The sequence below is a fragment of the Plectropomus leopardus genome, chromosome 21 (assembly GCF_026936395.1).
Source record: "Plectropomus leopardus strain MGB_pleo_1.0 chromosome 21, ASM2693639v1, whole genome shotgun sequence".
NCBI lineage: Eukaryota > Metazoa > Chordata > Actinopteri > Perciformes > Serranidae > Plectropomus > Plectropomus leopardus.
Window position 1 is genome coordinate 19,466,915 of NC_142196.1, and position 16,859 is coordinate 19,483,773.

Genomic DNA, 16,859 nt, shown 5'->3' on the forward strand with positions numbered 1-16,859 from the left:
TTACATCTTTAGATAATGTGTCCCTACAGAAAGATTTCCATACATCTACATAAATTGGTGAAGTATACCAAGGTAGCCAAAATGACCTGGCCAAGCGTTGGCCCAAACTCGGAATACAGCAGGGAGCTTGTGGGAAAAGTAGGGACTCCAAAGAGGGGCAAGAAGGGCTTGTGGTCGAGGAGGAAGCTGAGTTGGCATCAGGCAGGCAGGCAGCGGAGCAGATGAATCCAGTAGGAGCAGGACGTGAGATCAACAAGGACGGGCAGGGAATCGATGTATCATCAAAACGGTAAATACCAGAGGCACTCACATAGAAGAGACGTTTTGGAGAGGTGGTCAGAGGCGAGCCGAGTCAAAACCAGAAACACAGAGAATGAGTGCTAGAAGGTCAGGCATGGACGTGAAGACAATCTGGAGAGGTGAGTGAGTGGAGTGAGGCTGCTTAAATACCGGCTTGATTGGAGATGAGGAGCAGCTGGGAGCGCCAGGTGGAGGCGATGAGGCTGATGAGGGGGAGTGGCCGAGTGGAGAGAGAGGTGGGGGGTAAGAGGAAAAAATCCCACAGCAGCAGGAGAGAGATAGAGCAGACTGTGACACTTACTGCACTGCATGAGTTTCTTATCAGTGAAAAATGTATATGACAATATTGCATGTGCCCGCAGGCTCTTTAACATGGACAGACTGTTGTTTTTAGCCTTTTCAAACACGGCCTTCTCAGATATATAAAACATTTACTCCACTTGACATTTTTTTGATTGCTATATCTACCATCTCATGCTTTTTATTTTGGCAAATTGATCATATTTAAATGGCACTACCATTCATGGGAAGCTGGAAACACATGGAAGCATTGAATCCAGTCTTGTGAATAAGAACTAACATAAACTCTGCAGGTTCAAAGACACTTTGACTCAAACTGGAGCAGCCAAATTCATGGAGGTCTGTGCACAATAGAAATATGCAGCATCTTATTACTATTTAATTTGTTAATTAACTATATGCATGCACGACAAGCATTGTGCAGAGCTCCGTGAGGTGCCAGAAAATGAATTTTGTCTCTCTGCAGTCTTAGCCACACATGGAAAATGTGATAGTCATTATGCGTCTGACAGAGTTTTGGAGCAGTTCCTCTTGACTTCGACTCCCTTTTGCAAACCAGGAAACTGTAGGTTGATCTTGGCAGCACTCACAGTCATTTTTTTTCTGCCTTTCATTAACATTTTGGACTGAGACTAACAGATTTAGGAGGTTTTATTACTTATGCTAAAAGCGGAGGAATTAGAATCCCCAAATTCGTTGTTAAAGTGTGGCTGTGTGTTCTGCTGCTGGAGGTGTTGGTGAGCCTTTAGTGTTCATGGACACAAGAGACTCGTATATAAAAGGTTTCAGTTTGTATTACAAAAGTGTGATCTTGTGTGTTATTATAAGGCCGAACACACATGCACACACACTGGAGGGAATACAAATGTAAGATCTATTGCATGATCCCTGCAGAACAAAGAACTGCAGCTCGCCAAAACTGAACACAAGTCTTTTCAGGGGAAGCGTTAAAGGAACGCAGGTGTCTTGGAGCGCCTTCTCTGCTATTCTTTTATCTAATTACTAAATCTATGAGTCAGACCCCCTTGTTTGAACGCCCCCTTAAAGACTCTTAAACAGAGGCCTTACTGAACTCCAGGAACCCTCCCCTGACATCTGCATGTGGGTCACATCAAGGACACCAGGGTGTTATTACGGTGTGTGAGAGCTGGAGGGGGACTTTGCTGCTTTTCCTCACTCTCAAAGGTGAGTCAGAAAAGTCAGTGACACTCAGATGATCACAGGCCACATTTAAAATAGCAGCTAACTACCAGCACATGTGTCGTCCTGGCAAAAACTTCACCGAGCGATGCCTGCTCTTCATATCTAGTGCCCAGAGTCATGTTACTGCTGTTTTATTCAGGCTAAGGACAAGGAAACATAGAGGGAGGAAAGGTGGAGGGGGTGTAAAGCTCGGAAGTTTAAAGGGTCCCTTGGATCTGTCTGTGATGTTAAAATAATTTCTTGTGCTTTAGTTTCTCTACATGTTGTCCAGTGTTGAAACAAGTATTCAGATCACTGATTTAAAGTGGCAGTCCACTGATTTTACATGTCACAGCTTTCCATAATCAGAAAAAGTGACTTATTTAGGGTGTCACAGTTTAGGGATTGTTTCTGATTCAGAAGCTATCAAATCAATTCAATTCGAAATCTATTTGATTTGGTAAATTTTGTGGGATTTGTTTCAGATTGGATGTTTTTGCAAGTTGTGTATCTAGGTGATATTTTGATAAATGAAATTAATGTAATTTTCACAATATTTCATCTCATTTCTGCGCATATGACATACAGTATAACTTTGTTTTTCTGTTAAATCTGAAATGCAATTTAGTTGAAGCGATGCTGTATTTAGGTGATGCTGTGCAAAGTTAACATCACCAGAGGTCAGGTGTTGAAGGCAGCTAAGCTGAAAAAACATGGCAACTCCGAGGAGTGGGGAAAACGTTATAGGACCAAAGCCAGCCAGCAACGGTAGAGAGAGACAGTGGGAAAAACTGCATATTTTCATATCTATATCAGTGAATTAAACGTTTTGTATTTTTCAACCAAACCAAGAATTATTGGAACAGTTAACAGACTTACTTTGAGAGGGTGTACCATTTTATTTTTCAGTTAAAGGACAACAGATGTATAAATACTTTTTTTTGTACTTATCTAACTAAAAAATCTGAAAACTATATGTAAGTATAGCTGTCAAATTAATGGAGTAAATTATACTGTTACTTTTAAACGTTTGTATTAAACTGACGTACGAGAAGCTGAAAATGATACTTGAGAACAGCATGTGTGTTAATGTACTTTCCTCTTCTGCTTCTGTCATCCGGTTGTACTATTGTAAACTCAAAAAAAAAGAAAAAGAAAATTTTTGGTTCCTCTGTGATCGGCTGCCATTTCCCCTTCTGGCTGCTGTCCTTCACATTCAGAGGGATCTTTGAGATTCCAGGTCGACAGAATTGAGTTATAACAGAGATAAGACCAAGTCTAAACGTCTGAGAGCGCTGAGTAATGACGTCTGAAAAACTGCAGTGCAAAACTAATGATTTTCTAATTGTATCTGTGAGTGCATATGCTCTTATGTCACAAAGGTGTGTAGTTTGTGCTTCAGATAAACACATCCAGCTGGATCGTATACTGTTACAACTCCCTCCTCTTCTCTTTATCTACTACCATCACACACACACTCAAAAACTCTTATCTCCTCACAAAGAGCTTGTCTCATGCATCTCCAAAGCCATCCATCCACTTCCTGCTCTTCTCTTACAACCGGCTGCATCTCCTCCACCTTTTCCCACTTCCTTTTTACTCCCTTCCCCATCTCCTGGGATGAAATACCCTCTTGCTCAGCTGCCCCCTGCTCTTCCAGCTCATTCAGCATCTTGGTGTTATCTCTCCTCCCGTCTGTCCGGTGCTGAGATTCTCCCAAAACCAGATACGAGGAAATCCCTCATCCCTGGTCTGCACATCATCTTTCTGTTTACACTCAGAGGTTTCAGTTTTAAGAGCCCGCTCCAAAAATCTCAGGGTGAACTTTCTTTTCACTGCAGAGAAAATAAGACTTAAGCCTGACATGTGAAACTGAGACGTGAAGCTGGTTTCTGTAAGCCACTGGCTGACATCTGACTTTATTTTTTTAATCACATTATACTTCATTGTTTCTGGGTGTCTCCTTGGGAAATATAATTTGTCTGCCTACACTTTTCTTTCTCTCACCCACACAAACACGCACACTAAATCCACCACTTTCTCCTCTTGTACCCACTTTAATCTCTCTGTAGAGTGCTTTTTAAAGGCTCCCAACAGCCTTTATAATACTTAAAAACCTTGTGGGTATGAATGTTTTTGAGACAAATCAATCAAAAAATAGAGTGCTCAGGCTGTAGAGCTTGAAACAGTGCAGAAGATCAAGAACTTAATCTTCTGCACATGACTCCAGATGGCACGAAAATAAAGGAACATATCTTTTAAAATCATTGTTCAAGCAATAAAGCTAAAGTGCAGCAGACATTTTGACTTTCCAGGATCATCACCCAAGCCAAAAAGAGCAATAGCACACAATTCTGGTTTTACTGATTGGGCCTAGTACACAAGCAACAGGTGTGGAGCAGCAAACCACAAATAATCAAGAGCAGGTGTTAAAGAGGCATGAAACCATTTGATGGTGTGCAAAGAATAAAAAAAATGCTCTTGAAAATGATTAAAATTGAATTCATGGTTTTCAAATTACTTTAAATAGTTTTAAAAAAGCACTGAATTTCAAAAGGCAATTCTATACTTCCTTGAGAGTCAAAAAGAAACCCTGATGTATTACTGGTCTGCCCCATTTTAGCAGGTGACTTCAGTAAGTGTTTTCCCATCTACGTCCACTCTCTACAGCAGGTGTATGACTCAGGTCAAGTTTGTCTGCGCCTGGAGCTTCTACAAAAGCACCATTCAACAGAGATCTTTACTATGAAGCCCTTAAAATGCTCTTAGCATCTGTATCCCTCTTGTCCCACTTGTGGGTGGCAGAAACAAGCGTCACACACAATGTTGACATATTATTTTTTAAATATGGTGACATGAAAGCAAAAACAGATGCACCCATCCAGCAGACATAGAGCAAAAATAGCATTTACTTGAGCATTTGTTTTTGTCCATCTTATTTGGCTGTTCTCATGCTGTTTATACGCAAACCAAGGAAAAGTAATGCAACACTATTGCTATATAACTTGCATAATCATGTGCTAGTAATTGGTGTATAACCCACGTTATCTGGAGGGCTGCAATCACATGACCGATGCATTGATGGGAGTAAAGAATTAAGTAATAAAGACCAACAAATCCCAGTAAGAAGGTAGGTTGAGGTGTTCGATTTGTCAAAAAACACAGGACTTTCTCCCAGGACACCAGTGTTTGGAACTGTGAGAAACCAAGGAAGGTATGTTGTCACCATGTTTCTTCTGGGGCTGGACCCCAATATCCAGATATTTGAAATCGTTAATTGGGTAGGTATTCACTTTTTAATTTAGAATTTGGGGACGAATGTCATTAAAATGTTTGTGAGGGAAAAAAATCCATCTTAGATTTGATTAGATTTTTGGCGTTAGTATGCTCTGCACCTGTTTCACAAGGCTTTATCAGGCTGAGTAATTTGTAAGACTATAATAATTTGTCCATGATAATAAAAATTGTCACAAGCTGTGTTATGTCACAAAAAGTGCACAGAGAGGTCACTGAAAACAACACCTTGGGAGTTTGAATCGTTCCGCTCAGCCGTTCTGCTGCTGTGCCCGTCACACACAGTGACAGGAATGATCATTTTAGACAACAATTGTTTACAAGTGTATTAACCGAGTCGAGTACTTAGTGGGTTTTTGGAGCAAGATGCTTTAAAGCTCCATAAAACTGAGGTGAAATGCAAATTGAGTTTGTTACTGTTTGCAATCCCTTACACATACATATTCATTTGATCAATTCTAAATATAAAAATATTGATTATAGCAGTTTTAATGACAAACTGCAGTCTAGGTAACTGCAAATAAGAAGTAGGGCTTCATGAAGTATGAGAATCACATGTGAGAAAATGTAAACATTGGCAAAGAGAGAGACACCATCAATAAAAAAAAAGACATACACTTGTGCTCACACACAGAATAAATCATGTTTGCGAAGGCATGTTGACTGTGAAGTCTCAAGGCTAAAGGAACATTTCTGACAGCGGTATGGCAGACATTGAAAAAGGCTTATACGCTTTACCAAAGTATTAAGTGCTCAAAACTTGCCACGCAATTTCAAGAAAGAACTCAGAGGCAGAATATGAGAAAACCACAACACAACTCTGTAAAAAGGCCAAGAAACCACAGCAAAGTGCATAAAAATCCTCATCAGACATTCTGACAAACACACTGCAAAGTATCACATGACAGTGTGTATTAAATGTGTCAGGGTCTGACAAAAGCTTGTGTTAACATAACCCTGTTTGATTCCATGTTAACCAGGATGGATGAGGTGGCAGCTGAGGTGTCATTATGACTACAGCTGAGGGCGGTTGTGAAGCCAGAGGATGCTTGCTGCCAGAGAAACCCACCGGACCGAACCGAGCCCTAGCTGTGCTGACACAGCTGGTTCCAGGCACCGACACCCCTACGCCGTGCTCGGCTCCAGGAATGTTCCAGGCCTCGCTGGAGAAACCATAACAAGTGCAGGAAATAGATTAGTGCACTCTGGGTTCCACACCGGCCGCAACCCTCCTGAGCCCGGCTTCTCCAAACCCACATGTGTGGGAACAGGAGACACAGCAGCGGAGGGAGTAAGACCCCCATCCAGACATCAGAGCAGATCCCTGGAGGACCTGCTGCATGCAGTAATCAAGCCTCCATTATTTCATGACTGGCCCTGACTCCTACCTGCAGACCAACATGCCTCCAGTAAAAATCACTACAGTATTACCATCCAACAATGCACGACATGAGAGTCAGTGCAGGAAGGTGGTGAATATGATATAAGACTCTTCTATAGTGGGATTAACATAATTGTATGCATACTCTTATTGTGATGGCCCACCAGCAGATGGAGACATCAAATGCAATGCTTTTTGATGTATGTAATGTTTATTCATTGTGCAAAATAAGAAAAATATTGGTATGTGACATCAGCAAAAATCAGCATGTTGACCAATTTTGATATTTAATTTTAAAGCTGCTGATACCGATGATGTGCCGATGTTATCGTGCATCCCTAGTATTTTCTTCTTATTTTTTTATGTTTGTGAAGGTCTTGGCACAGCCTGCAGGTGCGCTCGGGACTTCATGTGCCAGACCGTAAGCAGCATGCATCCAAGAGGAAGCTACAAAAATTGAGGATACAGCTCAGAAAAAATCCAAATATAGTGAGGTAAAACTCCAAGTGGACAAAGCTACTTAGCTGATAGTACTGTTTGCAAACAGTAACTGTCTGCATAGTATATCTTCAATTTGTGATTAAATTTCTGGTTTCTTGGTGCCACTAGCATTTAGATAATATGTGCCTCATTATCTGTGGGAGTTAAATCTATAGCACTGGCCTAAACTTGTGGCATTCAGCTCAAAGTTATACACACTTTTATATAGGGCAAAATATATACTGTGAAGAGCCAGATAAAGTGAACACAGTTTTTTGTGGCTGCATTTCAATCGCGTCAGCCAAAGCTATTATTTGTGGAGAAACTGCCTTTTTATGATGCATTTGGTTTTGAATAACAGTTTGATAAATTCAGTTAATGAGGCTATTAAAGACTATCATTCACTGTTGCCTGACTGGTTGCAAACCATCCCACACCTCTTTTGTGGAGCAGTTTAAAGTTCAGGAGAGCAGGAATATATGAAATTGGATTATGCGACAGATATACCATAACGTCCTCCATTTTGCGTCTCTGCACACTGCAATCAGAGCTTGCGCAGATAAAAATAGTGACATTACAACTTTTGTCCCTCTCTGCTGATTTTGCTTTTACTGTTCATATGCAGTAACTTGCCCACCGAGGTCTTCTGGATGTATACAGGACTATATTGCCTATTGTATTTCTTTTTCTTTAACAAAGATGTGACCCAAACTTTATGGTTTACAAGGTTTTTGTAAGTGGATTCCTGATTTGAGTCAGGCCAAAGAAGCGCCTGCTGACTGCCAATGAGCGATGATTATACCAGTTCTAAAGGGGCTTTAAGAGTTCAGCCAAAGCTCAGGTAGATTTCTATTTTATTCTGATGGCCTTCTTTTGTCCACCCCCCACTGAAAAATAAATATGTTTAAAGCTTGAGCACTGTGGAAGCAATTCCGGCCTGGCTTCGACTTGGCAGGGAGAGAGATGGGATTACCAGATGAATTCACTCAGTGAATGCACTGGTGTGTGTGTGTGTGTGTGTTGTACATTTCCACTTGTATACAAACCAGTGGAAAAATGTGCATCTATGTGTGTATTTGTGTAAATATACGTGCATGATGTATGCATGCCTACTGGATGACGTTTGCATGAGATAGAGAATCAGAAACAGTTCACTCTGTTTAAAATGTGTGTGTACATGTGTCTGTGTGTGTGTTTCCCCATCGCCCACATCCTGACCTTCGGAAAGCTGACTCGTTAATTTTCATGTCAGCAAATGTACAAACACCCCCAAAGGTACTTTTAAAGATATTTCAACAACATGGTCAGTATGTGTTACTTGTACATGTGTGTTGATACAACACATTGTACTTTATAATGCAGAAAGGCTGGAGATAATCCTGCGTGTTTTTGCCAAAGCAGTGCAGAAACTGAATGAAAGCTGTGTCAGATTTGATCACAGCTGCATTACAGCATTTTAACACAAAACTGGGATGAGTGCATCAAATCCTGGAATTCAAGGAACTAAAGAGGAGTTTCGCAAACAAGTTTCTTGGAAGATGAAGCCAAACATCAAACCATATGGTATTTCAGTGCTCCCTTATCTGTCCTAATGCAGTTTTATGTGGAAAACTAAAAGCACACAAGCAACGAGCGTTCCCACACTTTATCCCACAACGCTGAAGCATCTTGCAGAAAAGACTATGTATTTTTGCTCATTTTAGCTAATTAACTACACGCCTTGTATTCTTTAAAATGCTGGAGTCAATTTTCCAAATCATCATGACTTTTAAGACTGGATTAATTAATCAGTAACCACTGACTTCTAATCATTCCAGTAAGATTTGAAAATCAACTTGCAGAGGCTTGAAACTTACTTAATTTGTCACAGTGAGCCTTTAGCTTTGGTTATACTTTCCTGTGTTCAAGTTTTCACATTTTGTGACATCTTGTGTGAAACTATAAGATCAAAAAGCAACCTAATAATCCAGAAAAAAAAATTCTTGCATGACATCTTGTTTGTCCATCATGTTTAATTTCTTATATACTGTATATTATGTGACACTTTTACCCAAAGTGCTAAACTATTTGGAATATGTATCCATGTTTCAAATTACTGCAAGTTGATTTTTTTATTGTGGACTAGAAATGGTGGAAGTCAAAAGTTTCCTGGAAAAACTTCTGGAGTGCTTTAGAAAGTGGTCAGCAGTAGTGCATGCAAAGTATGTGAAATGTGGATGTAAACAGGCTAAGAAAAGCAGAAGTCCACTGGTACTGTATGCTCTGTTTCCAACTCATGTTCAGTTCTTGATATGATCAAGATTGAGTCTTCTCAGTAGTGACTTTATAAACTAGACACAGATTTGCACAACAGCTTTGACACATCACAACAAAACACTATCAGTCTCCTGGGAGAATGCAATGAATTAAAGCAAAACATGCGGAGAGGAAATAACTGCTTGTTTTCCCCTAAGCACTGAGATTACAGTGCTAATAGTGGAAGAATGAGGGTTTGTGATGGTTTGCATGAATGCAACTCTATTGCACAACAAAGCCTCTGGAGTGGTGAGGTGGACCCCCGGAGCCGGCCCCTCCAAACAGCTGCCCGGTCCCTGAGAGGGCCAACAGCACTCAGCCCAGAGTTCAGCAGCTCTCTCTTCCTACTCTTACGAATGTCAAAAGTTCATTTGAATAAAGTTAAAAGTGAGCAGGATTTGGCTCCCCGCCTTGCAGCTCTCTAATCTAATCCATGAGCGGGACTCGCACACGCTCACCGAGAAAGACAAACAGGATGCTTCTACTCGGGTGACTCGGATAAAAGAGATTGTGTTTTAACACAGTTTGAATTCCTCTCAGCTGGTGCTGCCTCACATCCACTCATGTGGACCTCGGCCGAACTTTGTGTGAATGAGTCATACTGCAGCAACACCCTACATACGGAGACACAGAGGCTCCTGATCCCAAATCAATGTTGAATCAACAGAACAGTGATGAAGCACGCGCTCTGTCTCCAAGGAAAGTAATAATGATGTGTTTGAGTGTGTGTGTGACACAGCGTTTGCCCTTTCCTGCCAGTTTTTTCTTCTTTATCCAAAAAGCATGAATGCATGCACTTGATGGCAAACATATGCCTCGCAAAAACCCAACAGCAGCGCCCGGAGAAGTGGTGAAACCAACTGATCCTTTCTGCATAAAAGTAGTTGTAGTTAATGATTCTTAATGCAGCATGTAAGAGTAACAAATGTGCATATATGGAATAAAAATGAGAATTTTGAAAGCCTCTCACATTGAAGAAGAAAAGGGGAAAGGACAGAACGGACCATATTATAGTTGCCATGGAAGAAAAAAGCCAGAGATGCAAATTTTAAAGGGTCAGTTCGCCAAAATTACAAAAAGTCATGCTTTTCCACTTTACAGAAACTATTACATCATAGGAGCTTTTTGTTTGGCAGAAAATAAAACGTGCTGACAGGGAGATCTGTGGATTATCAAGAGAGGAATGGGGAAATGTTTCTGTTTGATTGTACTGAAAGAATGATATCCCAAAACCTGGGAAAATACAACCAACACTGGACGCATGGCTTAATACCACTAAAGCAAAGTATTTGTAATTTGCGTGAACTGACCCTTTAAGCTTTCTTATCCTTATCATTCTGGTCCTGTCTGGTACACTAGCAGGGTACATTTGGAAAAAATGTACTCGGCAAAATGGGGCCTCACTGCTTTCTTTTAAAGGAGGAGTGTATGGGATTTAAGATTATGATTTGGTGGCAGAAATGGAATTTAATTTAAGTATATTTTCTTTAGTGTATAATCATCTTAATCTAAGCAGGTCTTTGTCTACAGAGATCGCCATGTTGCCCAGCCATGTTTCTACAGTAGCCCAGAACAAACAAACCAAACACTGGCTCTATAGGTAGGGCTGCAAATGTGTTCATTTTGACCACCGTAGTTAACAGCCGGTCCGTAATGAGAACGGAGGAAAAAACGTAGAATTTTTTCAAAAGTGAAACTGCTTTGATTAGAGTTTTTACAGGTTTAATCACTTGATTCTTTTGTTTTGGAGGGGAAGAGACCTTAATGGATAACCCAGCTCCTGGTAAAAAAAAAAACCTGCTGCAATTCTTTTTCTTAAATTATCAGAGAAAAATACTGAGTGCACATTTGCAGGCATTAGGCTAGCGGCCGTCTCTGACATGCTGAAAGGCATCAGAGAAACACTGATTTGAAACATGAAACTGTTTTTTTTAGTGTTTTTTCCAGTTTAAATCAGCGGGTCTGTTTGTTTTGGAGAGGAGGAGACCTCTGTGGATTATTCAGCTCCCAGTAAAATCCTTCTGAGGAATTCTAACTGGGAGAATTTTCAGCTGGATGCAATCTGCAACCCTCATCATGCCACTAAATCCCCCTAAATCTTACACACTGCTCCTTTAAGCAACACACTCTATACTGTGCATGTGCACGAGTGCACTTGTACACAGACCAAATGCATGTGAACTCTGCCTGCACCACAACAGAAAGATGTATGTTGACTACGATTTCAGTTTGACCAGCTCCACATTTTTGAGGTCCTGCGGCATGATTGTGTGAGTCAACGTGTTTAAGTGACTCAATTTAACTGGATGAAAGAGAGAAGAGTAGTTTCTGAAACCTCTTGATCTGGTAAGCCCTGTCAGCAGTCATTGAGCCTGTTGCGAGATGGACCTCACAGACTGTCAGCCACATTTATGTTTCACCAAAACCCTGCACAACCATTAGCAGCCAAGCTAAAAATCAGGACAGATAAACTCTTGCAGCCTGCTGTCTGTCCTGACATGAAAAATGTGTCTTTTGTGTTAACTAGGAGATTCAATTAGACCGACATGCTCATAAATATCAAGGCAACACAAGGTGAGTAACAGCAGGAAAGTGAACAATAAAAGTTTTATGATTAGAGCTCCAAGTGTGTCTGCTTTTTACAAAGACAAAAAGGACGTCTTACTCACCGAACCTCTTGTATCCAAAAGACTGTACTTCCTCCTCGTCTGCAAAGTCGTCTGTGTGACATAATCAGAAACATGACATAAGTAGGTCATATGCATGCCACTGGGGGTACATTGTGTCTAAAGCAATTCTTCTTCTTCTATAAAAATAAAACTGAAAGAAACACTACAGGGTAGCTGCAAGGAGCCAAGAATTCATAAAGTTATTCTTGAGGATCTGTGTTTGGCAGAGTGGAGGCAGCCAACAAGGCCTTAGGTTTGAGATAGTGGAGTATGACCTGTGTGTGTGTGTGTGTGTGTGTGTGTGTGTGTGTGTGTGTGTGTGTGTGTGTGTGTGTGTGTGGAGATAGGAGGTCCAGAGAACTGTAAAAGCCACAGGCTGCGGTTTCTCTGGGTTGTTGACAGTAAACCCTAATTACACTGTGCAGCACTACACTGAAGACTGGAGCAGAGCAGAGAGAACATCACTGGTAATGGTAAACAGATGGGAGTGAGGGGGGAGACAGAGAGGGATGAGCTGAGTGTGTGTTTGTTGGTGGGGGGTCAGAGTGCTATTTCACCACAGATTCTCCTGGCAGAATAAATAAAATATTGTTGCTTTAAGTGGCTACTGATTGGAGTTTAAGCACAAAAACAACAGATAGTAAAGTCTGGGGGCCAGATGCACATCAACTGGTATTCACCAGTCATCATCAGCCATGCAGGATCTTTTCTTTAACAGGATGAAGGTCTTTCAACAGCAGCATTTTATGTCTCAAACGTTTCTAATCAGCCTAACTGTTCTAACATTATTTGGTCTTTTATGCCCTTCAATGGGATGCAACTAAGTGGTGGAAATATTAAAAAAACCCCTAATCTACCAAGCATTTCTCAACTTCTGCACCGCAATACCGTAATGCCATCCAGATGTGAAACGCGCACCACAAACAAATGCGCACGGTAATCTGTAAAGGGTGTAATCTGCGAGTTTTGATTAATAACACACACCTAAATATCTGTTAATGCAGCATACCTTTCATGGCGTATAACTCGTTGAGGACTGTAGAAGAGATGAGGACCGCTGTCACTTTCTGCGCATCGCAGCATCCAGTGCAAAGGAGTAAACTTGCTCCACGGAGAACGTCACACGTGAATAAAAGAAACAACACAACTATAAGTTTGTCTTCATGTCGAGTCTTCTGTTTAAAATCCCATCGTCTCTGTTGTCTTGCTCGCTCTGCTGCAGAGGACGTTTTTGCAGGAGTGATGTGATGTTCCCGGAGTCTGGAGAAGGAAGGAGTGTTACTATCAGAGTAAAGTTATACAGAGAGACGAGCTGCGTTTCCGGCGTCGCTTTCAGAATTAAATCGTTTTTGTTGCGAGGCAAGGCAAGGTAAAATTGCTCATATATCGAATTTATGCAACAATTAAAGACAATTAAAAGTTTTCTACATATAACATCAAAAGCATCACTACATAGTGCAGAAAAAACACACTATAAAGGACATTGATATGCTATTACAACAGAGTTAGAAAATTAAAACAAGCTAAAAATGACTAAGACAGGCACTAGATACAAAAAAAAGTTATGTGCAGTGTAAAAAAAACGAATAAATATCTGATATAATAAAAGGGTAGTGTTAAAAAAAGCAAAACAGAGAAAGCACAAACTATATTTCTACAAGAATCACTATCGTATGAAAGGTTAATATAGCCGTTTAAAAATGTATTTTCACTGCCTGAGTGTCTTAAAAAATTAACTATACTACATAAATGATTTCATATTTTGAAAAAATATGCTAATGTGTGTGCTTACCTGGATGAGAAGCCCAGAGCCAGTTAGCTAAATTAGCATAATGCTAGTTAAGATTGGAAACAAGGAAAGGGGGTGCAAAATCATGTTCTAGTGTAAAAAAAAAAAAAATTATTTATATAAAAAAATTATTTATAATAAAAAAAAAACTTTTATTTTGGAAGCGAATGTGTCTGATTTCCGGTTTTCCCTACCTCCCTCTCCTCGCTTTCTCTTTGTAACTTTTAACTTTACATCGTCACCAGCCTCCTCTGGACACAATCACTGTCCCACCCAGGTTTTTGAAGTCTAACCAGTGTCCGTCCCGTCCTCTCCTGCCGTGTCTCCCCCTGCAGGGACAGAGGAGGTGCGGACAGAAACCGGGACGTCGTGCGGCGCTGCAGTAATCCAGCCGGAGATGAGATTAAGTTACTGGGGGTTGATGGCAATCGCGTCCCCGGGTGGAAATCTGGTACCCATTAAAGATAATTTCAAAGGTTTTAGGGAGGTGGAGCGACACCGAAACGGCGACATTTCAGTGCAGTTCCTGTGTTTTTACATATTCACATCTCATTTCCTTTAAAGATGAAAAATCACTTTCATTCTCATATGATATTCCTTTAGGGCCACTTGGCCTCTCTGTGGTACTCATAGGCTACTCATGTGGTTTGGACTATTTTATCAACTGATTTATCACAATAACCTCACATTCCTTTAATACTAATGCAAAAAACAACAACATTTTTTTTCAATTATAAAAAAAACAGGGAAAAAAATCTAACTGCACAGTAAAATCATTTCAACCTGATCTAATGAAAAGTATTTGTATCTTGAAACAAACTGCAAGCTTCCCAAATATCAGAAAATTGAAAACTAATTATATGAAGGGACAGTTCAACAAAAAGAGATCTAGATAGTTTTGGGGTGTGGTGCTGATAGCACCAAAAATACATACTCAAAAAACTGAACAGCAATGTCTCTCCTCAGAAATCATGACTTGGTTACACAAGATAATTCACAGATCTTGATGTGAGCAGTTTCATGTAGGAACTATTTTCTTTCTACTGAACTACACCCATCCACTGTATCACAACGCAGAAGGAGGCGTGCATCTACTGCTATTCATTTAGCACAAACCTCTCATCCATGAGCAGATGCAAGCTTCCCTCTGCGCAGTGATAGAGTTGGTGGGTGTAGTTAGGTTTGATTTTGGGGTGAAATGTCCCTTTAAGGAGCTCTATTGCAATGGCAGTTTTTTCCCTTGTTTGAAGAAGATTCAACCATTTGAAATCCGAGCAAACTGACTTTTTTGTTTTAATAACATGGGAAGAAGGCAAAAAGAGACAAGAAATGGCCCAAAGATTAGCAAAAAATAAGTAAAAACTTACGAGAAAATGACCTGAAAATAAGCCCCATAAAAAAAAAAGGAAATTAAAATCAAAAAGTGCTTTAAAGTACTTTTATATTCCATGGTATATCTGCTTCACATACTGTATGATACATAATATCCTCCCTTTTCCAAAGGTGATATAGATTTTTGCATCTGTCGTAACAACGTTGCATAAAATGGTCCCAATGGCAGCCTACACTGACCACAGTCTATCAACATTAGACTAAAAGGTTCACCAGCAGCCATTTCCCCTTTAACTCCTCCAGGTGCAGTGATAATTTCAACAGTTCCTGTCTCCATAATCTCTCCGGCCTGCAGATGCAGATCACTGATCAAAGGCAGAAAACGGCTGCATCCGACATCAGAGAAACTGAACAGACTCATGGCTTCACAGTGCAGGTTCGTGTCACTTTTGTGGCCCTGATGTTAATCTTTTTACACTCTCTCAGTTCAAACCAGTTGATTTACAGGAAAAAGACACAGATAACACCAACTGTCCCCGCGCTTAAGTCCTCTGAGCTTTAAAAAAAACGTGACATCAAACTCAGATCTGTTTTTCTTCTTTCTTTGGATAACAGAGCCTTCAAACCCGGGCTCAGCTCTAATAGCTGGAGTTTGACCCAGTCCACCACTTCTTAGATTCCAGACCAGCCTCAGATGATAAAGCGACTAATTACTTGTTTTCCTAAAGGCTTCAAAACTGTTATTTTACTGTCGGCTATAATTGGAGCAGCAGGCTGGTATTAGGGCTCCAGATAGAGATCGTGGCAAGCTGATAAAAAGCAGCTGAGGGTTCAGGTATCTTACAGCCCCACTCCTGCTGGTCCTCATTCAGAGGTTGGGACCTCATTTGCTGGGTCAAGGCTCTTTAGCAGTGGGCTCAGATTAACAGCGAGCTGAGAGAGCACGCAGGAATTCCACATTTATCACGCTGCTGCCATGTTTAGATACCATGATTGGAACAACTTGGACTCTTGTATGCGGCAGGAGAGACTCGCTGGCGGTAAAGGCCCGAAAGACAGGAGGCAAAATGACCTTTTCTTATGTAAGTCCTGACACAGTGTGATAGAAGCTCTAGAATGTAACCCTTTGAAACCTAAATCAACATCAGTTTTCTTTTGCTGCCTTCAGACACATTTTACAAGCTATGCATCCCTTTAATGTCTGAGCAAATTGGTTTGATTTATTTGGAAAAAAAAAAACATGGGGAAAAAGGCAATAGCCAACTTGGCAAGAAATGTCCAATGTGACAAGAAACTTACCCTTAAAATTGGTAAATAAATAAATAAATAAATAAATAAATAGGGTGGCGGGGATTTAAAAAAAAATTTTTTTAATTTAAAATTATGCTACAGAAAAAAATTACATATATATTAAAAAACAACAACATTTAAACAGTTTTTGGGTCATTTTCTTGTCTTTCTTTCTTTTAGTTTTTTATAAATCATAAATTTCTTCTTTTTTAAAAATTTTTTTTTACACATTTTGTTCTAATTTTTGGTCATGTCTTGTAAAGTTGCTCATTACCTTCTCCCAATGGTTTTTTTTTTTTTTTTTTGAAAGAAGTCAAACCAATTTGCCCAGGTTTCAAAGAGTATAGACCAGTACAGCCTCTTAAAGAGCAGAACTTTTTTGGGATTGCCGGTGGGTTACAGAGGGTTAAATGTTTAGTAGCGTGCATATTTGCGCATGCACATGCAGCCTCTCTGCTCCTCTTGTGGCCTACATGAACAACACAGAGCTTAGTAAACACCATACCAGTGCCAGGTCCCTGCAGGGAGCCCAGGCTTACTGTCAGTC

The 16,859-nt window shown here is 40.4% G+C and overlaps 1 protein-coding gene across 2 annotated transcripts in view; it reads right to left on the reverse strand.

Annotated features, from left to right (window-relative positions):
• The window catches only part of LOC121960627 (collectin-12-like), a 40,170-nt gene extending 26,749 nt beyond the window's left edge, over positions 1–13,421 (reverse strand). For both annotated transcript variants that reach the window (XM_088072027.1, XM_042510415.2), the window contains exons 1-2: positions 12,911–13,421; positions 11,902–11,952 (exon numbers count right to left, since the gene is read on the reverse strand). In XM_088072027.1, coding sequence (XP_087928153.1) covers positions 11,902–11,952; positions 12,911–12,917 — 58 coding nt within the window. In that variant the 5' untranslated portion in view covers positions 12,918–13,421. The remainder of the gene's footprint in view (positions 1–11,901; positions 11,953–12,910) is intronic.
• Positions 13,422–16,859: the final 3,438 nt, after the last annotated feature.